This window comes from Xiphias gladius, chromosome 23 (assembly GCF_016859285.1).
Source record: "Xiphias gladius isolate SHS-SW01 ecotype Sanya breed wild chromosome 23, ASM1685928v1, whole genome shotgun sequence".
Taxonomy (NCBI): Eukaryota; Metazoa; Chordata; class Actinopteri; order Istiophoriformes; family Xiphiidae; genus Xiphias; species Xiphias gladius.
This window is the reverse complement of record NC_053422.1, coordinates 3,256,053-3,281,609: the sequence shown is the minus strand read 5'-3', so window position 1 is coordinate 3,281,609 and position 25,557 is coordinate 3,256,053. Positions and strand designations below refer to the sequence as shown.

Sequence of the window (25,557 nt, the reverse complement as noted above, 5' to 3'; positions counted from 1 at the left end):
GTTTGGGAAGTTGTTGCATATGTCAGGCCACATCCTACGGGTGTTTCTAACGTAATACACTGCTGGACCTGCCCTCAGCTTAAGTTTTACATTATTTCTCTTGAATACATCCATGATGAACTGATGATACTGTTTTCTTGTCCAGTTTTTTAAATTCTTTAACTATCCAACTCTCAAAGCTGTTTTTTTTTCCGTTTAATTAAACCTTGTTTCTCTGTTAGTCTCACCGTGTTGGACGGCTAACCTTCGCTGTGATGCTCCCGGACTATCCTACGAATCACCCCACCGCCTACGCCACTGGCTTCTCAAAATCCACGATAGTGATCTTTACGAAACGGTCTACGGATAGTACCGTATTAGCCTGAATATAAGACTTTTCTTCTGGTGAAATTAGGTTTGAAAAAAGTGGAGGTCCTCTTCTTTTTGAGGACTAGACAATTACATGTTCACAACTTCAGACATTCTTTCTGGATGGACAGAGTACCAGTGTAACACGGTCTTCTACAGAGAGAGTTCGTAGCCTCAGTGTTGCTAAGCTAGTGAGTGGGTTTTACATGTTACCGATGATGAGAACTCTCTTCTCCTTGGATCAGTGGAATCTCAGGGAAACTTTCCCAACAGGACGGATGTTGGGAAAGGGGAGGGTCGTCTTACAATCAGGGTCATCCTATATTCGGGCCAGTATGGTAATTATTTGTCTCCTGTTGCTGATGCACTACTACAGCCCTGGTGATTTTTTTTTTTAATACCGTGGCATTTTAAACAAACCACGACAACTGTCACTGTCTAACACGACACACATTAATATAACAGTTATGGTCTCTCTCTCTTTCGTCCTCTTCTTTGTATCATTCAGAGAGAGGGAGGGGCCCGTGATGACTCGCTAAGGACCTGAAACTCAAACATGTTTAGGACTTGGACTTGACTTTTAGTGCCAACATTGTGGGACTGAGACTTGTGACTGGCAAAACAAATACTTTGTCCCACCTCTGCGGTTTTTTCCCTCTGGTGAAAGCTGTACTGGTGGTATTGAGTCCTATATCCTGCAGGACTGTCTCACCTCTTCACATTATCGGCTTCTTCTACCTGGGACGGGGACAGCACAGGTGGGAGGGATTCTCCTCCCCCTGCGATAATCCCCTCAGACGATATGAAGTTATTTCCTCACACTCGTGGACCGAACACGTCTGCGTACGGACTCTCAAATGAACAAAACCAGAAAGGAAAAAAAAAAAGAAGAAGAAGAAGAAGACAAAAACACGGTGTCTCTGCCATTTCAGGAGCATTACTGTGGGCACTTTCATTGCTAACTTGTCGTCACACCTTAAAACGGTTCATTTCAGTTCCCAAAACTGTGTTCACCCACTGGATTCCTGTTCCCTCATCACCCCCCCCCCCCCTATCCGTGACTACATTTACTTCACACTTCACATTTGAATATTAAACATAAGAATGACAAAAAAAAGAAAAAGAAAAAAATGCGACTCGAAAATTAGTAATTAATTAATGGTTGTTACCAACAGTATTCTGACCACATCACTGTGTTTTACACTCGTGGAAAGTGGAAGATGAATGTTGCATATGTATGAATAAGAAGTTTGCTGCTGTGATAATCTGCCTGTGCTTCAGTCCCATGTTAATCACCTTGCTTTGTGTGTGTGTGTGTGTGTGTGTGTGTGTGTGTGTGTGTGCGTGGATCAGGCTGCTCTCCAACATGGACGTGTAAATTGGTTATTTCGTGACAGAATGTTGGCGGTGGGGAAATTTAAAGCGAAATGCTCCTTTGTTCCTCAGTACCCAGTAGGTGTTACCTGGACGATTTGCAGGTGAAACAACATCTAGACATACAAACGGAAATTGAGAAATACACGTAATTTCGAGAGGAGCTTTGGAGGTGCTGGCTGTTACCTTTGGATGGAACCAGGCTAGCCGTTTCCCTATTTTTTTTTTTTTTTCAGTCTTTATGCTAAGCTAAGCTAACCAGCTGCTGTTAGCGATTTTCTCACCGAACTCTTGGGAAGACAGTGAATAGGAATGTTTCCCAAAATCCCAAACTATCCCATTAACTGATGGAGCAAATGGCGTAGCTGGCAACAGGTGTGTTGAATTGGCAGGTGTGTCATTGCTTTAACTAACAGGAACGGTTTTACCTTTTGGGAATTTGTTTTTTTTTTTGCTTTCTTTACGAGCCTTGTATGGGATGGATCGCCACCACTGCCGCGTCCGCACAGTAAATATAAAGGTACAGCCAGCAGCTGGTTGGCCTAGCAAAGACTAAAAACAGGGGGGGGGGCAGTTGGCCTAGCTCTCTCCAAAGCTTTAAACTATACCTACAGACACCTCGAAAACTCACACAATGACTCGTTGTACCTGGTTTGTTTAACACATACACAAACAGAAATGTAAAAATGGCCATTTGTGGTTTTGGGAGGAGTTTTTTTTGGGTTTTTTTTAGGAGCGGGAACGGTTCCTTGGTGAACGAAAGCCGGGTGCAGTGACCTCAGGGAGGCCTCTTGTCACAATGAGGCCGCCGGGCAACCACCGTTTACAGCCCTTGTTGTTTTCACCTCACCGTTTGTGCGCATGTTTGTTGATAACCAGTGAGCTGTAGAGGTGCTGTTAGGTGTGTTTTTGAACTTCGGGCAGAGCCAAGCCAGCAGCTCCTCCCTGCTTCCAGTCTTCCAGCGAATAAATGTATTTCCTAAGTAGTCATTTATTCCATTATTTTATATGAACTTTTTACTTCTTTTTTTGGCAATACTGTAGAATACTTAGTACAGTTTGCTTTCACATTTTTTGCATGTGATGATTTTTCTTTTTTTTCTTTCAAAAATAAATATATTATCATAAGAATACCAGTAATTAATAATTAAAAGCAACCGGGAATTTAAACCATATTTACGCATTTAGTGTGACAAAAATTCTTGGCCCAAGTTCCACTTACTAGCAATTTCCCAGAGCACTCATCCACATTTTGAGGTCTTCATCTGTGTATGGAATTTGCTCAGCTGTCACTGAGATGGTTGAAATGCCATCACTGAAATGGACCTGGATTTCTCAAAAACATCTTAAACTTTGCCCCAGTTTTGACCTAGAGGCTGGCACCTTGTTTTCACCTGCAAATTACCCAAACCACGCCTACCGGGTAACGAGCGCGATTCCCCGATTCCCAGAAGAAAAGGGTCATATGGGCGAAAAATATGCTGAGGTGTTCATTTAAAAAAAAGAAAAAGAAAAGAAAAGCCGATTTCCCAGCCCAGCCTGCCTCGCTTTCAACGTTAAAAAGGTAGATATTAAATAGAACAACGGGCTGCGAGAGTAAACCCCATCGTCCCAGGACAGATAGATTTGAATTTACATTAATTGGAGCAGCAGTTAATGAATGGATCCCAGGTGTGGGCTGGTGAGGACGGCAGCAAATATAATTGGCCCACTGAGGGTTTTTAAAAAAATACAGCACCGGCCTTATACCTGTGGTCGTGTAAATCGAAACTTTTTTTTTTCCTCTTCTTTTTAGCGCTAAAAATCAATGCAATTAACTGAGCTTGTTGTTGTTAGTGTGTCTTGAACAGTTTTAAAAAAAACAAAGCGTCTGAGGGCCAGCCAGTGGCACTGGAAGCCAACAGGAAATGAGAATGTACCTGTTTTCCTTTCACACGCTGTTTTGCACATCGCCGTGGAGAATGTTTCCTCTGAATGTCTGTAGTGTTGATGACAAAAGAAAACAACCGAGCCCCGGTAAACGCATCTTAATAAAGGAACGTTCACTGTGAGCCGCCCTTCCTGTCTCTCGCTTTATTTCACACACACGCTTTGACTGTTTCCAGATCTGTCCACTTTAAGACAAAAAGAAGAGGATAGAAACATTCTTTTTGCCATGTGAACACTTCGTTTAGTGTCTTAACACGCAAACGTTCGCTAATTAGCACGTACAGATGAGAACGTACGGCCACCGTGACAAGATAACATTTGCTCAGTTTCTCGCTATGACGAGATGTTTTATTTCTTCTTATTATTTATTAAGAGATAAGAGTTATACTGTTTTGACTGACAAACATAACGGAAGCAATCCACAGTCATAATACATAGAAAACCCCCCGACGAAAAGCAGGCACATAAACAGACAACCCGACGAGGAGGAAGATGTGGAACAGGTGAGGAGATGGGCAGGGCAGCCAGGTGAATGGGAACCGGGAGGAAAGCCTGAGGACATCAGGTGGGTGGGTGGTCTGGGGAAAAAAGGAAGAGGGACTGGAGACAGGGGCCCGGGGGCCCAGGGGCCCAGGGGCACAGACTGTGACGATGTTATGTATTTATCAGTTACGTTATATGACTGGTTCAGGCTGCAGTGTCTCGTCAGGCATTGACGGACCTGTTTCTTATTTTCACAACGTAAAGGAAGCCTCTTGCAATGACAACAAACCAACTTATCACGTTACAAAGAGAAAAGCCGGTTTGTGAAGTAACAAGACAAAGCGAAACCGCACTTTGTCCTAATGGGAAAATGTCCTCGTAAAAACTGAATACATCGATATCTCGTTATAATGAGAAAACCCGATGGCAATGGTGTGAAAACTATTGTACAACGCTAAAAGTTTCTCGTTATAAATGAGAAAGTGAGCAAATATTCTTTCGGTCGTGGTGGCGGCAACACACTGCCGTGTGAATGTGGGTAGTTCTGTAGGTGTTTATTCATTACCCAGTGATCACCAGTGTTATTCCAGCTCACCCTGATGGGGACACGATCGTGCGAATCGAGATTCAGGTGTCGAGGCATGTCGCTCCAAAGCGCCAACCGCAACCTGCTAATGGAGCCAGAGGAAAAGACGGGATCGCAAATGATCCTCTGAAGACCCAGAGTCTCGGGACCAGATCTCTCAACATTTCATCCGCACGTTTTTGAGATGTTTCAGTCTGGACCAACGTGGGCGACCGGCAGACTGACATCGTCATCGCTGGAGCCGCACTGCTAACGTAGCTAAAAGTCCTCCTCTCCTTTTTAGTACAGCAGTGACAATATTCCATAAACCCACACTAGTATCATTTGTTTTGTCCTTTTGTCTTCATTTCCTATCTACTCTAAACTCTCTTCAAGTCAATTCTCTTGTCTTTTTATTTCCTTTGTCTCCCTCTTCCCGTCCTAATCTTCCCATCTCTCCATATATTTCCTCTTCATTTTTGTCTGTGATCCATCTCATTCTCCTCTTGTCTGAAACTCATCGCCCTGCTCTCTCTCTCTCTGCCTCATCCCACTTCTCTCTATCACATCTCAGCGGCCTGACGGCTGTCCGGTTTCTCCCCGTTAAAACGCACGACAGCCATCTCTACCTCCTCCTCCGCTGGCCGAATCTGGTGCTGCTGTAACAGGGAGATCTGATGGGCATCCTGCCTGTTCGGAGGGGACGTTCGCCGGGAGCGATGCAGTGTTTTCCAGCGATGCCGCCGGAAAACACTGTCTCTCTTTATACACCGGTAGAGGAGAGGGGAAGGCAGGAGAGGGGAGAATTGCATTGTGCATAAGTGCACAACACTTACTGAAACAGCGTAAAAACGACTGTTCCATTATTTTGATTTTTTTTTAAACTTCAGATTCACAGGACATCCACTCAGGTTTCAAATTAAAACACGTCCTGCGACACTCGGCACTAACTCTGAAGGCGACTTTTTCGGCGCTCTCAACACCGCCACAGCTTGTTCGTATCAGGTTAAATGCTACGTAGCAGCACGTAGCAGGGCGTGCACCGCTTTCCCATTACGGTCAACGGGCAGGTGGTCTCGGCCACCTGCCCGTGGCATGGGACTGAAGAGCATATATCTCCGTGCTGACGAAGCCTACGCTGTTTGACGCTCATCAGGTCAGTTTCAGTCGCGCTGAGCGGCACAGGGACGCAACGCTAATCCTCTCCTGGTTACAGTGGGCAGTGCCTGCTCTCCCTCTCTCGTCTCCATCACCTTCTCTCTCTCTTTTACTCTCGGCCTCCTCATCCTGTCCCGTGTCTCTTCCCGTCCCAAAGCCGACCTCTGACCGATGCGGTCTTTTTCATCTTCGCCTGTGTCAGTGAAGAGAGCAAACACAGGGTCAGGTGATATTTAAATGCAAACCTTACCGGCCTCCACCAGGATAATCTTAATCTTAAACTTAAAATATATGGGGGTACCTCATTTTAACATGCGTTTCGGCCTGAACTCAAAGAAAAGCATTTCAGTTTTCATTGAAAGCTGAAATTGGATGCGTGGAATTAATTCAGTTAGCTAGCTGGCTAGTTAATTCGCTCAAGTGAAACTAACCAGCCGGCATCATGGTGGACGGCTGCCGTTTAACGTGCCTTTTTGTCAGATGGTGTCCGGGGATTAATGAAACTGAACTACAAGCAGTCCGCTGGGGAAGCAGAGTCCGGTTACCTGTGACACGCTTCGGCGGATCCAGCTGCCTTTCCGGTTTGTTGACGTCATCAGAGAACCGCCGCTCTCGAGTAAAGATTTTCTATTAACGACAAGGTCGTTCACTCCACCCACCAACACGTGTCTGCGCCCAGGGGCCCAGGGGCCCCGTGTCCTTGCTTGGACCCACATAAGTCAGAGACACTTTATGGATGGATTAGCAAATTTAAAAATAAATAAATAACTTGTTCATTTTAGTTTTGCATTTTAATGTTTTTGATTTTGTTATAACTGATGTTATTGTCTAAAGCAGGCACGAAAAAAAACAATATTCTTTCAAGACTTATTAATACACTTTAAGGCCTTTTTTGAGGGAATTCAAAGCTTTTTAAGACTTTTCAAGACCCACAGATCAGCGCCAGGATGTTTGAGTGTTTTTCTTTTTTTCCCTTGGTACGTATATAGGTTTCTAAATGTATTGGGTATTTCCGGTATTTCCAGTTTTCCAGTTTTGATATGTCGGTATCAAGTGGAGTTAAAACAATAGCCTTCATTATCCTCCCAAAACATTAAGCAGCCGGCTACATAACGTTGATGAAATCAAGAAATTGTTTGCACTTAATTTACCGTGATAATTGTGTCAATGCTCTGTGTGTGTCTTTTTACAGTGAATAAACAAAACTGTACCAAACTATGCATGTATATCATCTCAGTAGCAGAAATAAGAAATTACCTGGAGACAGTGAACGTGTGTAAATCAAAATGCACAACAATTATTAACAGTGACCGGCTAACAGGCTAACAAGCACTGAGTCAGCCGTGACTCCGGTACATGATCAAATCTGGCGAAAGGCAAAGCTCCCCTGCGGTCTCGCCGTCGTCCCTGGGCAGAGCCGGTGCAAACTCGATTAGTGGGGAACTCTCAAAAAGACCAGTAGAAAAGATTTGTTTGTTCTTTTTGGGCCATCACTACTGCAGATACCCCGAGATCCAATAAACACCAGACTGGAAAAAGTATCTGTAAAGACGTGATTTTTTTCCCTCCAAGCACCAAGAGGGAATAGAAGGTCTAGAAAAAGCATTGTTACTGTAAGAGAGGAGGGTGTATGTGGAGGTGAGTGGACAGGAGGGAAGAAGATGGGAAAAGAGGTGAGAGTAATGGAGAAGAGAGAGACAGTAATGAAAAAAGAGATGAGACAAAAGGAAAAGAATGGAAAGAAAGAAAGGAAGGAAGGTAGAGAACGGAAAGCATAGTAGGTGATAGGATTTTAAAGGGGAAGAGACGAGAGCAGGTGAGGTGTCAGGGAATCACAGGATGGATGGAAAACTGCTCTGGCATTGAACAGAAGTAGAAATGTATTCATTTATTGAATTGAAAACAGTCAGAGGAGGAGACACAAAAATCTGTCTCCCTCTTTTTCATTGAATCCATCTGCTCGGTTTTCCTCCCACTTTCATCATCTCTTTTTTCCACTTCCCCCTCTCCCTGTATAAACAAGTATAACTCATCCAAAGCAGTTGCTTTTTACATGTCCAAACAAGTTCAAAAACACAGGGAAAATCCATTTCGCTGCAATTAAACGAAAACAGCCTCGGTGCACATTACACCCTTCGTGTAAAACTAATTTTCTCATATTGTGATTATGTTGTGAGCTGTGAGCTTCAATTTCAAAGCAGTCAAAGCCAATCAAGAGGATGGAGGTTGAGGGATGACCCCTGGATGCAGAAAGCCCCGTCCGGGTCTTTAAGGTCAGATCATTAATGGACCCATGTGAGACATCCATTGATTGCTCCCGGCACATGCAGCTGGAGAACCCTTCATGATGGAAATTGAAGGGCCCTCAGATGAAGTGAACCTTTACAAGAACCAGGAAGTATAACGTTGCCTTAGTTTCAGGGAGTTACACTGTGGGATATAATTAGAGCCGTTCTTTTAGCCTATATTTGTTTTCTATTTTGGAAAATGAAGCATGCCAAATTTGTAATTAACAATTGATGTTTGCTATGCACCATTGGATGTACTGACAGCTATCAATGAATTCTTTTGATAACGGAGTAACCTTAAAAATGTGAAGATTCTAAGGCGAGTTCTGGAGTTATAAAGAACGCTTTTCTTCCTATGATTTCGGTTTTAAAGCAGACATTTATTTGCAATTGACATCAGAGACGACTGCATCCTGAAGACCGAATCTAAAAATATGCGTACCATGTCTGTGTGTTCAGATTTGATGGACTTGTGACCCAGATATTTGACACAAAACGCAATCGAGCATGAAGCGTTTTTAATGTAGCTCACCTTACTTCCCTCCATGAGCTGTGTGTCACTGCCACTGCTGCTGATCCTGTCGATTTGCAGCCAGAACTGCAATAAATGACTTCCCGTTGTTTTCGAGACACCGGCATGCAGCTGCCTCCCTCGCCTCGCACAGTGTTTCTGCCTCACGTCTCTCCCGCCACACCTGCCGTACAGTTTGAAAACCTCTGGATACAGCCGAACTCTTCGTTGGTGGGAGCCGCCCTGATGGTACAAAAAGCGGCCCCAAATCATAACAACAACGCCAGATCAGTTTTTACTCTCCCAGTCCCAGCCTGGCAACACTGGACAAAGGTCAGAAAAGCAGTCGGAGGGTCATCTCAAAACGTTTGTCCGGGATTTTCCTCAAGTAAACTCGGTTGTTGTCGTCAAATCGCCATCTCTTCCACAGAAACGAAGGATGATTCCAGTTGGAATGATTACAAAATTCTCAAATAGTGGCCGGGACCTTTATTTACCTCAATGGCAGAGATAACTAGGCTTAGATAAGACATTAGTTATTTAAACATTAGTTATTTAAACATACAAACAAAAAACCCAATACTTCCTCCATGCTTTCCTCTTGTCCTGGTAAATTCAGTATAACGTCCATTTCCAAAGAACTAATTCATCAGTACAGCAAGAGTCATGTCAGGCTTCTACTTTTTTTTTTTTTTTTTCGATATTATATTAGCTACCTGATGATGAAAAGGAGGTGTTTTGTTTTTGTTGAGAGTAGCTAAAACAAAAACAACACCCAACACCTCTGATGATGCACAGATCTCAAGAACAAAAGGGATTTTTCAAGATTTCAATGGGGATTTTGCCCTTTGCCTGGATATAATAAATAAAAAAAATAAAAATAAATAATATAATAATATATATATAAGAAAATGTCCTTGTCCTTTCCTTTAAGAAATGACCATGAGTGGAGGAGAGAGTTTAATGCATGCAAATGCAGCATGAAAAACAATTTACATCTTTGCATTACACATACTATTTTTATTACTTTAATCACATCATCTTGCGCATCATCAAAGTGGCTTTTTCTATCCGCTTCCTTTAGAAGCGATTGAGCGAATACTTACTCAAAAAAAAATCATCATCAAAAAAAAAAATCAAAATAAAATCGAAGATGAGAAATTGCTCGAGGATGAAGATCAAGAGAAGGTATCCATTAAGCTGAGGTCCCACAGGAAACTGTTCAGGAAACTGTTCTCAGTGAAAGGTGGTGCAGTTGCATGTTCCTGAGAGCTGCCTGCTCTCCGAACATCAATATATCTCAGCTTCATCTAAAACAACGCTCTACAACGCTAGTGAAACAGGTGCAGTGCAGGTGGTGGGTAAATGGTTGGTCAGGCTGGAGAGGTGATTTAATTATATTATTTTTTCTAGGTCTTTTACAAAATTAAAATATTCCTAAAAAATATCCAAAGGGCCAGTAAATAGGTTAAGCGTTAGAGTGGTTCGAGCATGGTTGTATCAGACATGTCTGAGGACGACTGAACGCTCCTGAAGTTTTTAGACAGCAGAGATTGCAACTAGACAGGCGAAAAAAATTACTTGAGAATGGGGCGTTGGTGAGTTTTACGGATATGGACGAAACCCTGTTATGACGACTTCGGTGACTTCAGCAACTGCTTTAGTTGCAACAGACGTTTATAAAAGAATTTGATAAAGTTTAGGTAAGTATGAAATTGGCCTAAAATCCTTTCAAACAAGAGGGTCAAGTGTAGATTTCTTCAGGAAAGGTCAAAATATTGCATTTTTAAAATTGGAAGGAACAGAGCCAGTAGACTAAGAGGAGTTGATCATAGAGAGGATTTGTGGTCCAACAGTCTGAAATGCCTCTTTCAGAAAATCCAGTGGGGATAATATCTAGTTGACAGATTGAGAAATTTAAGAGGGAGATTGATTCCCCCAATCTTAGCACTGACATCTGCTTAGAGTGAGACATACTGGCAGAGTTTTTCAGTAGTGATGAAGAGATCTCTGGTCACAGGTGTGATCTGGAGCCTAATGTGATGTATTTCATTAAAAGAAATGGTGGAGAAATTGCTCACATACCTCAGTGGATGCTTCCATATGCCGGCTAGGAGGAGGATTAACCACTTGAGTTGATTGCCTGAAATAGAGACCCTGGGGTTGTGGCACCTACCGGCAATCACCTTGCTTCTTTAACCGCACACTGACAGGCCAACACTGAGGTTTTTGTGATTTCAAGGGGTACCTTGAGTTTGTCTCTCTCCCATTTACGGTACGCTCAGCTCTCCTGCATAGCCTCTTTAAACCCCTTGAATGGTCCTTAGGCCAGGGAAGGTGCATTACGTTTCGCACGTTTCAGCTTGATACGGGGAGTTGATCAAGTAAGGTCTGATATGTTCTATTAAAATGATCTAGGAGATCATTGACAGAGAGGCTCCCATGATTAAGGCTATTACGAGCAGAGGCAGCTGAGAACGTTTTTCAGAAACTGGTAGCTGACTTGGAATTAAAATACCGAGAGGGGATACAGGTAGGTGGCCTATGAGCAGGAGGCAGCAGCAGGGCATGGTAGATCACAGTCCAGCGGTCGGAGACAACAAAATCTACAACAACATGGACATAAACAACATAGGAAAGCACAAGGTCAAGGGTATTTCCCTCAGTATAAGTTGGGTTTTTAACAGACCCGTGTGTCCAAAAACATCAACTAATAGCACGGGGCAAAAGGACAGAAGAGACATTTAAAAATGACTCATTTTCCAACCAAGGCTCCAAAGCCATCAGGCCGCCTCTCTATCATGGCGAAGACCCACTGAGCACGAAGCTCGACCCCCTTCATTTTCCCGGGGACATGAGCGAATCACTTTGCAAGGCATTGTTCACCTGGTGGAGAGCCGGTGCTTTGCCGAACAACAACAACAACAAAGCAATGCAGCGCTGAGCCAGTGAGATTCGTGTTTACCAGCCGTGGATGCATGTCTTCGGAAGAGTCCATGGCCTGCAGGATTTTAAGTAAAAACAAAGTGCTGCTTGCCACAACGTCACATGAATTGTTGGAGAAGGTGCTTATTTACACGATTTTTGCTGGTGAGCCAGCTACTGGCGAGCTGTGACACTCCCACAGCGACGAGCGAGAAGTGGCGGAGGCGATGTTGTTGATTAGTTCGGTTCCAGTGCCTCTTCAACTTCAGCTGTCACCCATTCCCAAACTGAAACTCTAACCATGTAAAACACGGAGCATTAGCAGCATTCATGAAACCGCCTTGAGCACTCAGAGAGTGTGTGAGCTGTCTGACCTCAAAACTGGTGTTTCTTCCATCAGTGCGAGTGTAAAACCATCCAGAGCTTCATAAAATCCAGAGTTCTGACCAGATCGCCGGAGCTAACAGCTAATCCTGCTCTCTGAGCTAACAGGCAGGTTTCCTTCATGAAGATAATAAACACTCATTTCTCATTTTGGTCATTTTCTGCCTCCTGCCTTCGCTGCATCTCACTGATGACGTTGTTCAGAAACCAGCTACTGCAACTATCAATACTACAATCACTACAATCACAATTAACTCTGCATCCAAGCTTTGCTGCTGGATAAATGTGTCAATTACACAAACTGAGTCTTTTAGTGTCACGTGTCCTGTCTGTGTTTGTCGCAGCCTCAGACAGATGCTGCAACGTGAGAGTGAATTGGGCTTGGCTTGCAACAACAAAGGAAGTGCTTAGTAGGGGTCATCAAAGTGCGTTCGGGTGGTTGGTAATAAGCAAAAAAAGAGGAGTCATTTCAGCAGACCGGCACTCAGTAGAGCTCAGACCTCCGCCAAGGCGAAAAACGGGAACTCATAATGTCAAGGAAAGTGATTAAAAAAAAATAAAAAAAAACTTGGATCTGCCCCTTTAACCGGAGGAGCAGCAAGATTTAATTTGTTCTTCCCCGGCCCGTGTCCCATCCCTCTGCCAAGTTTGGTTCAAATTGGTTCAGTAGCTTTTAAGTAACCCTGCTGACAAACAAACAAAAAAGACACGGGTGAAAACACAACCTCCTTGGCGGAGGTAATGAGACAACTCCATATTCATTCCTAACACTCTAGGACACTTTCACCGACGTAAAGCTACACGCAGGCATGCACGCAGTCTATAATGACCAGCTCATCTAAAATGCATGGTGCTGTTGTCTGAATACATTGGTCTACATTAAAGACTCCCCTGCTCCCACATGGGTTAATGAGATTCCATCTCTGGCTGAATGTAAGTGCAGCTATACGGAGGAAAATTAACCCCGGCCGACCTGTCTCTCCTCTTTCCAATCCAATCGGCCTCCCCCTCATTTGTATCAATTAGGCAACGAGTGAGATTACTTGGACTGCCTCTGTAGCAAATGTTGAAATGCGTTTGCACTTCAGGGACGCGGAGAGGAAGAATACGAACCGAGCAGAGATGGTGGCTAAAGCAGCTCGGCCCTCAGAGCTCCGAGGTCCTCTATTCGGCGGGGATTTACATTCTGCAGAGCGTGAGACACAAAAAGACTTAAAGGCTCAAACGTTGACAGCGAGGGCTGTCAACCCCCGTTAAATGATTCAGAAGTGTTCCATCTTAAAAATAATATAATAAATAATAATGTAGGTTTAAATGTAGGGTATTTGATCTTATGTATAATTAAAAACAAAAAAGTTAGAATGACTACTTTACAAATTTGAGACCCACAGTACAACCTCCGCGCAACAAAGGTGAGTACACCGCAGATTTCCAATTAAGGCTGGTTGCATGAACGAGGTTATGAAAAGAAACAGTGAACGCCACAGCTTTCTCAGTTTTGGTCTGAGTTGCGTCTCATGCAGGTGATCACCGCCTGAACAAGTAAAAAACCAGATTGTGAGAGTTTATAACATAAAGACGGCAGACGGCACAAGAGCATCGGCAGGCTACCGGACATAAACTGAGACACAGTTGCGGCAGTGGTGGTAGGGATGTTTAGGAAGAGTCACGCTACCGATAACAGAAGGCGCAGTGGCCGTCCCGAAAAAGTGACGCCGCGCACAACTCGCTGTTTACGCAACCTTGCCTTGAAAAACTGAACGGTTTAGTGCTTCTGACTTGGCCCAAGGATTATCTGTGTGACACTGGAGTTCCAGTGACTGATCAGACAGAGTGAAGGACACTGCATGAAGTCAGCCTCTAAAGGACGGCGTCCCAGAAGAAAACCATTGCACAAATCTGCGGGATTAAGCTTTGTCGAAGAACATGAAAAGAACGTAACATTAAAACGAGTCAAAGGGTGTAGGGGAGATGACACTCATAGATGGCACTCTGAATGCAAGTACTGAAAGAACAGATGAATCCCCGGCTCAAGAAGTTTGGCAGGAGAGGAATTCTCCAACAGGACAAGGACAAACACACTGCAACAATCACACAAGCGTTTGTGAAGAAGAAAAAAAAGCAACAGCTTTGACCTGGCCAGGTTTTTCCCCTGACTTCAATCTAACAGAACAACTTCAGACTATTTCAGAGCGGAAGGTGGAGCAACAAAACCCCTCCAGCAAAGAGCAGCTGAAAAGAATCATCCTTGATTAATGGCCGAACATCTCTTCACAGATCTGCGTTAGACTGGTATCATCCATGTCCAGGGGCATCGGGTCTGTCGTCAAAATAAAGGCGTACAAACAAAATACACATGAAAAAAAGAATTGAATCCCCCCCCCTCATGAAGGGTGTACTGACTTTTGTTACAGTTGGTTCTTTAATATGGAGCTTTCATGGTAGTTTAATTGGTCAAACATTTCTGTTTTTCAAATCAATTGGTTTCATTCGTCTCGAGTTTTGGCTAAAAACAAATAAAACTGTATCAAAATGAAAGGATTTGTAACATTAGTGACACCAACCGGGAATGTAATCAATTTTATGGAATACTTTACATGTACATGCGTGATATTCATAAAAGTAATGAAAAAATTCAAACCATAAAAATTGCATTCGCAGATTTACAAATTTCATCAAGGTGTGTACGTTTGGTAGATGTAGGTACAGTGGGAGAAAACAACCGGGCATTTTAGAGGAAAGGGGTGTTTTTGTAAATGCTGGTACCGACGCGGTACAGTGCTGGGAAACGACACTGAAGTTCATTGTTCATACCGTGTGATTAAAGCGTATAACGGGGAGATCGGTCAACTCTTGATGTTACAGCCCACTTACCTTATTCTTACTCTAACTAAAATACTAGGGGCCCCTTAAACATTAAAGATTAGCTATGTTACAAAACAAAGTCATGTAATAATGATATGATATCATATCATTATTACATGACTTTGTTTTGTTGTAGTTTCTCCTCCTCGGATCACAACAGACACTGAAATCCAGAGCCGTGCACTTGACAAAGGCATGTTTGTTTTCTACTCCTGCGTAGCGGTTAGGACCTGTGGCGGTGCAGGATGAACGCGCCTGCTAGGAGCACATTTTTCAAAAGTATCGACCCATTTCTTGACTTATCTTTATTTCATGTAATACACTGAAGCGGAAGGCATGAATAAATCCCTGGAGAGTGGGTGCAGCTTGCCCGCTGACTGGTAATATTTGAGCGCTCCTCTTTTATGTTTTATTTTCTCCTACGTATGGCAATAAATAAACATCAACATGTATTTTACATCACACGGGAAGAAACGGGCACAACGGGTGTGAAATATTGTGGCTTTTCTCCGCTTTTTGCTAGAACAAGGTTTTTTTCCCCCGGTTTCCGGTTTTGTTTCCAGTACTGTTCCCGAAGGTCACCAGGATTTACAAAAATACTTACGTATAATTTATTTCTCCTTTCCCTCAAAAATACCCAGTTGTTACTGTCTCGTCCCCCACGGAGCTTTTTTTTTTTCCCCCACTGTACTTCTACGTTTAAGAATCAATAGGTAGTGTTTCTTTTATGGGTACCTGACGCATACAACTAAATTACACTGCAAATTGCGGGCTGCGTTATAAACTGTTCCCTAAAGTCTTATCAAAGCTTTAATGACATTCAAAACATGTAATTACAAGGACGTTCTGTAAACAAAGACCGCGAAGTCTGAAACGCTCAGTGGCGTTTTCTGAAAGAAAATCAATTACAATCTGCGATCGGGTTCAAATAAATGGAAAAAGTGAAGTCAGCAAGTTGGAGCAACCGTTTAAGTCACAATGGTCTCCCTCCCTCCAGTCTGTTAACCAGCTTATTAACCTCTGGGATGTAACTGTGCAGCCGCAGCCACAAGAGTGTCTTCCTGCATTAGTCCCAATGCGTTAGGAAACAGGGTGTTTACTCAGACATGAATCTAGTTTTTAAGCAAAATCTCTGCCGGACGACTCCTTCGTTTTCACCTGGTTTAAAAAAGGGCAGTGTTTTGATTTTTTTTGGTCTTTTTTTTTGCAGACCTGTACATCAAATTAGTACAGGTAGCCTCTCCTCTCCACATTAAGAGGGTAAAACGGGACACTTGACTAGTTGTAACTATGAGGTCCTTCACAAGGTCACATCCTGGGTGTTATTGTGTCCATTTTTCACTCAAGTGAAGGCTTTTTTTTTTTTTTTTTCCACCTCCAAATTGCAGTCAATGTGTGCCACATCCTTAAATTACCCAAATACAGGAAAAATAAGCAACTATGTAGCTGGGTTAGATGCATGTGACTGAACAAAAGGACGGGAAATAAGACGGAGCGCCGATCAGTGCTGCTTTAAATACTTAAATGCTACCACATCAGAGGTCGGAGCTTTTGTGGGAATAAAAAGGCTGATGATGATCTGAAAAAACAAAAATGTGACCTCAAGGGTCACATTTTTATTTAGACCGGTTCTGCACACTGTCATCAGACAGAGACAGAAAACAAATAAGCGACTATTTTTAGAGGTTTTATTTTAGTTCCAGCTTCTAAAATGTGAGGATTTGATGCTTTTTTTTTTTTTTGTCATGAATGTTACTAAACGGATCATCTTTGGGTTCTGGACTGTTGGCTATGCTATGAAAACACATCCCCTGGGGCTGTGGGAAACTTGAATCGTCGATCGATTAATTGAGAAAAAATATTCGGCAGAGTAATCAATAATAAAACTGAAATGGCATTTGGCTTTGACGGTCGTCAGTTATCTGTGTCACTGTGTGCCGAGCTGAGCTGCTGAACTCTGAGCTCTGTTATTCACGACCATACAACTCGGAAAAGAGGAGGTGTCCGTTTACTTGGTGGAAAACGCCGAACACGGTTAGAAAAAGTGGTCCAAATTATAACAGCCTGCCCAAAACTATTTATTTTAAACGCCCAATTAAAGCAAAACTACCCAGTCTGGCAACACTGGTTCTGGATGTACTGCTGTTGACAGCTGTAACTTCTAATGTGTAAAAAGGAAACAAAAAACTATTTATTGCTGACTATGGAGAAAAAGCGACGAGGGAAACTCAGCAGCCGACACTGAAACGAATGTTTCTCCTGTGTCACTTTAGCCCTGAGAGGAACCAAGACTCCCTGAAAAAGACAGTAAAGACAGTAAAACACTTGTGGACACTTTCAGTGTTATTTATTCTGAGGAAGGAGTAAAGAAACGAAAGAGTGCTAAAATGAAAATGGATTATCCGTTTTGAGTAATTTATTGAATAAAAATCCAAGACGTGTAGGTTCCAGTCTGTTGGAACTTGAGACGGGCATTTGTTCTTATTTGTGATGAACTAAACAACTGATGAATCTAAAAATAATGAACTGGTTAATGAATTTAGTCTTCTTTGGGTAGGTGAACATCATCATCATCATCATCAACATCATCAACATCAACATCATCAGCATCAACATCATCATCATTATCGTCATCATCATCATCGTCATCATGATCATCATCATCATCTCAAAGCTCCCAGTCGGAAACTTGGGTAAACTCTCATTCAAACAGTTTTAGCACATAAATCCATCCGTGTGTGAAGGAGAATAACGGGCAGTTTGTCATTTAAAATAAGACGGAACATTTGTGTGTGTGTGCGGCTGTTTACAAATGTGCAACAAATGTATATGTACACAACTGTGATGCAAAGCAACAGCTGTTTCAAATCCTTTACACATAAGGCTCAAAGCTTTCAGTTTGTTTGTTTTGCATTTCTTTTGAAAGAAAACTGTCACATTAACACTGAAGACATACGAAGGTACAGCTGAACTTTTTCTGCCTACTGCAGCTGACGTATGGGCTTTGTTTTATCATTCTTATAATACCGTGTTTTATTTTACATACATATTACAATATATTACATGCAGAGTCTCTCTGTAATTAAACTGAAATAAAACAGTCGAGGTTAGTTGTAACTCTTAAAAACGCATGCTGTCTGAATATAAAATAAAAAAAAGATACCGAATCATTAATTTAGTAAATACATTAAAACATTAAAACACATTAAAAAAAAAGGAATTGGATAGAAAAAATAAAAGTTTTAAAGACGAAGACAAATTGTTAAACAGCAGAGGTCCCTCATAAACAAAGTACAACTACATTTCTAAAATCTGATATATTTTTCTTTTGATCGGGAAATCTAACACATACATGTTTTAGAATTGGGCATCATTTAAGATTTAATGGATTCTGATTGTGCTCATCAATTTGAGTTCTCATCAAATCAAATAATTACCATATGAATCTTCTTCATCTTGTCATGAAAAAGTGAACTGCTGTTCATTTTCCTTTTGATTTTACTTCCGTACTTCGGTTGTTCTAGAATTAGGTGATTTTTTTGGCATTATCAATACGACTAGAGAAACGAAAACTCTCCCTTTCGTTTCAGTATTAGTTCACCGCATTTACCAAAGAAAAACGAAATTGAAAATGTTTTCTCTAGGTTCTCGTTAAGTATCTCGTAATTACAGGTTCCATAGCGCATGGTTGGGGAGCCGATGAACTGTTTTAAACAGAAGCCTTACCTTGCTGTTGCTGTTTCAGTGTCGGCTGGCAGCAAGTAATGTCGGACCCAAGCTGTTTCCATAGTAATCCGATCCAATACAACTGTCTTTAGTCACGAGCAGTGTTGTTATTAATCACTTCATGCTGCACGCATGCACTCAATGCGCTCCCTGCAGCTGAAACGATAAAACTCGTTAACGACACGGTAATGACAACACTTGTGTATTCGTGATTATAAGGTGAAGGTCTTGTTATTACGAAGAGACGGAGTCATAATTGTGAGACGCAGAGGTCGTAACTACGCAATAAGGACTCCCAGCTTTTTCTTTGGTCAATGCGATTTACTTCCGTACTTTAAAGCCTATTGTAAACACAATACACATGCTCAGACACCGCTGACGTAGACAGAGAGGCGGCAGGTACTAACCTCACTGTCAGGATTGGATCGAGCAAAATCAAAAAGCACAACTTTTAAAGAATCCATGGTTCTTATTCATTTGGAACTGGTTCCCAATTCGTAACCATTTTGATACCCAGCCCTGTTTTGTTCTAGGTTTTGTTTTTAAAAAACAAACAAACATATAAAATCAAAAACTCTGTTGTCTTTTGCAACACTGAAGTTACAGTTACTTGATTTAAAGTCTGTGCAACGAGTTGTCTAAAATTACTGTCAAAGTAGTGCGCTGTTACGCTGAATAAGGCATAAATCAGAGTGCACAAAACGTCGTATTTTTTTCTTCCTTTTTTCTAAATGAGGTGGTGGGTGTCAAACTTGACAAGGTCAAAGTGAGATGTTGTTTGGATTGAGGATTAAAAGTCCACACAATTTCTGCAGCAGTGTCTAATCTGGATGTTAGAAAGTTTTAAATGACCAAATTAATACCAGTTTGTGAGGTAGTTTGATTTTTTGACTGACACATGAAAAACATCAATATATTCAGGCTGTCAAAACAATAAAGTACCTCTAAATGCCCTCGATTCTGAAATTCTTTTGAAGGTATCTCCTACTTGAAGGAATTATTTAGTTTTTACCATAAGTATGTTGTCATTAGATTGCACTAAGTGGCTGGATTTGATTAAATGTGAGTACTACAGGACGCTGTGGTCCAGCAGTGACATAAGAAAACATAACATCAAGCACCACGAATCCCTACACCTTCATACTGCTTCGACAATTTGATAGACTAATCCTAAAACGGCCACCGTATCCAACAGCAGCAAATCAAAGAAGAAAATATTTAAATGTGCCCTACAGTTGTTTCTAAATGTCCCGGATGGGTAACGTCAACCTGCCAAGAGTCATTTCACTGCATCACTGGATCATGTAGGAGGAGAACGTCTCTTCGTGTTTGTGTACGTTACGGGCGATGATCTCCTCGATGGCGATGTAAGTTCCCGCGAGGAAGCCGATCAGCCCCACCAGGCTGATGACGATGTTCTTGACGGTCACCAGCGGCGACAGGCCTTCTGTGTGAAAAGCTATGATCTGGAGGATGGGAGGGAAGATCAGCGCCAGGAAACTGCTGCTGACCGAGCCGACCAATGAGATGACGAGATCCAGCTCTGGTATCAGGATGGCGAGAGCACCTGGAGGACGACAGACAGAGGGACGGGATGAGTGGGAGCTTCTTCTTGACCTCACCTGAGAGGTGGGCTCAGGTAGAGTAAAAAATTAATTTTGTTCAACAGACTCTCTTTACTGAAGATTCTAAATGTCACTTCTTGTGCATGGACAACAATATAAATGTCTAACAGGGTCAAAACTCCACAAATAAAGTGCCTAAAATACTAAGAACAACTTTGTAATCTGGCTGACCGGATCCCAGTTCAGAGATTTGCTTCCTCTATTATCATATGACCTTAGTAATAGCCCCGATACCCAATTAACTACAGTACATGTGGATGATTTATTGTCTAATTAACTTTTTCAACTTTTTAGTTTTGTTTTCATAATCACCTTATTTAAATATTCTTTATAAGTGCTGAATACCGGCCCTGATTAAGGCCACAAAGTCAAAACACGCTGGTCTGACAACAGAGTAGCCCTGCACATGACAGTCTTGCTGGAGTTTTGACCTTCTAAGACTATTTTGCTTTTTTCATTAACCTTTAAAAGTAGGACAAACCCAGAGCGTACAATGATATAAATGTAAAATTAGTTGTATTTATTACTGGGTTCGTTACGAGCTGTTACAAAGGATTTGCACAAAGGCAGACAACTTACAATTGATCTACTATGTTTAAATACCAACTCCATTAAAAGTTGTTTGCCATAAATGATTTTCACATTTCATATCACACTGCCAACTGCTTTTAATGATTAACTACATCGTAACTGGTCCGGTTCTTTTTGATGTGAGCTTCCACTATTTTTTACTAATGTACCAAACTGGGTAGTTAAAGTTTGCACATCTTGAAGTGCTGAAGCTCCAGTATCGACTTGTGAAACTCCACCAGCTCTTAACACTTTATTTTGTAGGACAGAAAACAAAAATCTCTATCTCACAACAAACGTTACAGAATCAAAGTGAAAGGTTACTGTGTATACCAGGTTTTTTTGGGTTAAGGATTAAATAAAACACACAAAAAATTTCACTTTGTTCGCAAACTCCTTAACACAGTGACCTTTGGCCTCTTTAATACTGGTTGATTTTCATGTTTGTGATCTAGGATTTCACTCATTTTCCACCACTTCTCAGTATCGCTGTTACATGAGAGTGACCGTGCGTAGTAGAAGAGCTGGATGAGGAAATTAGTACCCTATAGAGGAGACAGAGGGGCAATTTCTTCATTTTCATCTTCTCTACTGAACATGAGTGGTATGAGCTACAGTAGAGGGTAGGGATGGTTTAAAAGATGGGAAAGAAAAAAATGGGTTGGACCGTACTTGGAAATAAAGGGAAGGTGAGGGAAGAGCAGCAAGAGATGGATAAGGCCAGGAAGATGACAATGCAAAGGGGAATAAGGGGGAGAAAATGAGAAATTGTAACGGAGAGAGCAGAGCGATGTCAGAAAATAAAGCTGTGATTGTGAGGGTTGTTCTTCACGTGTTGGGAGTGGTGACCACGCTGTGAGTCTCCTTCACCCGTTGTCATGTAGATGGGCATAAACAGCGCCCGGCAGCCATGATCGGACAACACAAGGGCATGCTCCAGTGCCACGATGCATTGTGACAACCAAGGTGTGTGTTTCTGTTCCTGCTGACACACCCCACTTACATCTTGAAATGTCTGCACATGAGCAATTGTTACACACATGGACACACCTGAAAAGAGAGCGGCTTGCTTTGCCGCACACACTCAAACATGCACTTTTCATCTCTCGCTCTGTCCGTTACCATTTTCTCCCATAGAGAGTGGAGAGGATAAGTCTGGTGCTCCTGTGCTCTTCGTACATCAGACACCCATTACCAGTAGCTGATAAAAGACTCTCTGAACCATAATCAATAGCTTGCCACTGCGTGTTCACAAAGTCTGTCAAATTAACCTACGGGGCGACGGCAAGGTCGAGCTTTCATGTGACAACAAGTGCGGCAAAAGCACCTCGCCGCCACAAGCTCTCGGGGTGTAAACCTGTCACTTCTAGGGAAAGGCCCTTGCCACTGAAGGGTGCTCTTCAAACTACATTTGAAGCTTTGCGAGCCATCAAACAAGGCAGGCGAGGCGGTGAAGGAGGATGGTGATGGAGGAGGAGCCGGGCATACCTAAAGGGTATGCTGAACCCTCATAGCAAATAAACTGCAAGGCTGCAGCTAAAAGCCTGGCTGCTGTCCCCTGAGGGAGAGGCAGAATGTGGATGATCATGCAGCTTCAAAGGGCTGGAGAGGGAACGCTCCGAGCACACTAATTTGGCCTTACAATCTCCGATATTATAGAAACAAAGAAAATACTCCACTTTCTTCCCTTCAGCCTGCAAGACTTTGGTATGCCGAAGAGCACTCTACACAGTGAGGCACTCCTTCAGAAAATGAAAAAGAGGAACAGTGAAAAAACAAGTCAATTGAATAAAAATGAAAAGTTGTACAAACTACATGCTTAAAACCAGATAGAAAATACAAACAGTAGATTAAAAGGCAGAATCTAAATTTAACTGTAATTAGAGTAGAAATGAAATAAATATTGTCAAAAAAGAAAACCCACACACAAAACAAACAGTTGAAAGGTGTGAATAACCCTCTTCAGTTCAGTAAAACTTTTGTTAAAAAATCCTGCATTTTCTTCTTAAATAGCTCTCCAAAGATTTCTATCTAAAGGTCTGACATTGATAAATATACTTCCAAATTCAGGGAACACACAATGCGACATCAAGGCTTAATACAAACCCAATTTGGCCATGATGAATGATTCAGGAGCAGCACGGCTTCTGAATGAATGTATAATTAGAAGAATTCAGTAAGTACTTGGATATGTGCTCCACACGGACTGATCCACTTGGTACTTGGATCAATTATGTAAAAAAAATGTGCACCTGAGCTCCTGCAGGCTATAGCCAATGAGGCAGGCGATGTCCACTTGCGATGGAGGGAGTAATACAGGAGAAAATGCCTCATCAGAATCAGAAACAAACAGGTTTTCTAAACATTTGGGCATCTGCCGTCCCCAAAATAAGACAGAATTAAGAATACAAGCCAGTTAGCACTGATTTGGAAATTTAAAGGCCAAAAGACATCTAGTTCTACTTAGACCTCTTGATGTATTTTAAAGATTAGACATCCTTTTCATCCAAAATGGATCTGTGAAAAACCTACCCAAACCCAATGTGCATAAGTTAATGTTCAAAACAAGAGAGACCTGATCCAAAGAGAGCCCAGGATATTCAGACCCGATTGAAAATGCGTCCCAAGCCCCGATCTGTTTTGCATCAAAAACGTCTTTCTCCTATGATGATTATAATGTAATACATGATCAGAGCTTGTGGAGAGTCCATATGACTAAGATCCACATCAATATAATGGGACCTGACTCGGTTAGCTCGCTTGGGTCTTGGATACTCTAGTCTAGACATCTAGGATAAAGTTTAAAGTCTAAAGTTATTTTAGATGTCTGCATTTGCAGTAACAGTAGCTTCAACGGCATTTTAATGAATCTTTTTTGATGCAGGTCTTATCTAAATGCTGAAATACAGTAACTGAAAGGCAGTTGAAGCAACGGTTATGTCTAACCTAAAGGTCTAAAAAGAAAAAAAAATTCCCATTTTTTACCTGATTTGCAGATAAAAAGATATGTTTTTCAAATATGGGGCAAATCAATGCTTAGTGAAAAGGCAGAAAAAGCCATGAGCTGGTCATGGACTGCTGGACGGGAACTAAAATGCTTGGAGCATCACTCTGAATCTAGAAAGACAAGAGGTCCAGACAGAATGCAGGGTTTGCTATAATGTACGATATCGAGAAATGTCTAAGAGCTGTTATGCTATTCATTTCCTTGGACACGAACAATGACCACAAGTATAATCAGTGCAGAAATACGTTCATTAAAGTCCAGAACTTCTGCACTGGAAAAGCAGAAGCTGTTGCTATTTTTAACTCGATCATTAAGACAACACACTATCAAACAACTAGAACTCTGAGCTTTTATCTTTAAGCCAATCAGCATCGACAGAGAGACTGGGGTTCACAGTTCACATAAGCAGCCAGAAGAAGAAAGTAAAGGAGAGACTCAGAGGGAAGGAGGAAAGTGGGGTTCTGGCAGCCGGTAGACTGCCAGCAGGCCGTTTCTGAGCGGAGCCCACAACTTTTTAATCAAATTCGGAGAAACAGCTCTTCAGCCAAGTGGAGTCAATTACAGTAGGGGATGCTCTCAGGCCCGATCAAAGATTGATAGGGAGGGTCTTAGTTTCCTTTTCTTCAAAGTTTCTTTCACAGTGACCAGCAGCAAGTGATCACTCAAGGTCTGCATATGCTAATGTTAATTAGCCAGGAGTGGATCTGCTCAGCATGGAGCCACAAGCTGCAGCATACAAATTTTAATAACTTTTCACTGTCACTCCAGAAAAAAATAAATCTCAAATCATAGAAGAAGAAGTCTTCTAATATATACATCATATCAATGACAGCAATTGAAGCCCCACCACTTTCTCCTCACTTCCCCAATCCCAGCAGAGCAAGAACTCGGACAACTTCTTTGTTGCGCACTATAATTGTTATTCTACTGTTTAACCCGTCTTATTCCAATTTATTTAATTTGACTCTTTTTTAATCCTATTTATGTGTCTCTTTTTATTGTTACCCTGTAGAAGGTGCTCGACAGAACAGCGGGCGATGGTCTCGTCTGACGTAGCAGTAACTAGGTGGTGGGGCTTAAGATTCGTCAACTGGAGCCTGCGATTTTCTAACCCCCATTTATCAGTCCGACCCTGTCAATGACAAATCTATAAACCATGATGCTGGAAAGAGGAAGACAAAGTAATAAACCTCTTAACCATGCTGATTTGTATTTTTCTCTGACACAGTCTCATCATTGCCAGCAAAGCATGTCATTTAACTAAACAGCCATGATCCCCAAAGATCATTAACTTGGCATCAATCTCACATCCTCTGCCACTTTTTCTGAATAATTCTTCTCCTTCCATTCCTCCTTATTGTCCTCCATTTATCTATCAACATAACCTCTGGCCCACCCCCCTTTCCCACCACTTCATCAGCATATTGAGTCAGCAATCAGCAAACACCTCTCAAAAACCAACAGACACTATCTTGGATTCATCACATAACGGTGTTGCTTCAAATAGCAATGTTTCAGATGCAAGCAACTTTTTTCTGATCTCTAAGTTTGTCAGGGGTGGGTTGCAATGTCTAAAACTGTTTACGTATAATTTGCATGTTTCCTATAACAAAAAGGCTTGAATACAAGCTAGAAGTTACAAACCCTTGTTTAATATTCACACATATGATACAGGAAGGAGGACAACTTAGCAGGCAGACTGACAAACTTTCTTTGTACTTCGCTACTACAAAGGAAATTGATGTTTTGCGGAATGTACCTTAATTTTCAGAGCAGTCCTTTGTATATCGCTCCAGCCA

General features: G+C 42.0%; 1 protein-coding gene across 2 annotated transcripts in view; it reads right to left on the bottom strand.

Annotated features, from left to right (window-relative positions):
• Nucleotides 1-17,188: 17,188 nt before the first annotated feature.
• slc36a1 (solute carrier family 36 member 1) overlaps nucleotides 17,189-25,557 on the bottom strand; it is a 43,637-nt gene continuing 35,268 nt past the window's right edge. For both annotated transcript variants that reach the window (XM_040119464.1, XM_040119463.1), the window contains exon 12: nucleotides 17,189-20,123. In XM_040119464.1, the coding sequence (XP_039975398.1) occupies nucleotides 19,849-20,123 (275 nt within the window). In that variant the 3' untranslated portion in view covers nucleotides 17,189-19,848. The remainder of the gene's footprint in view (nucleotides 20,124-25,557) is intronic.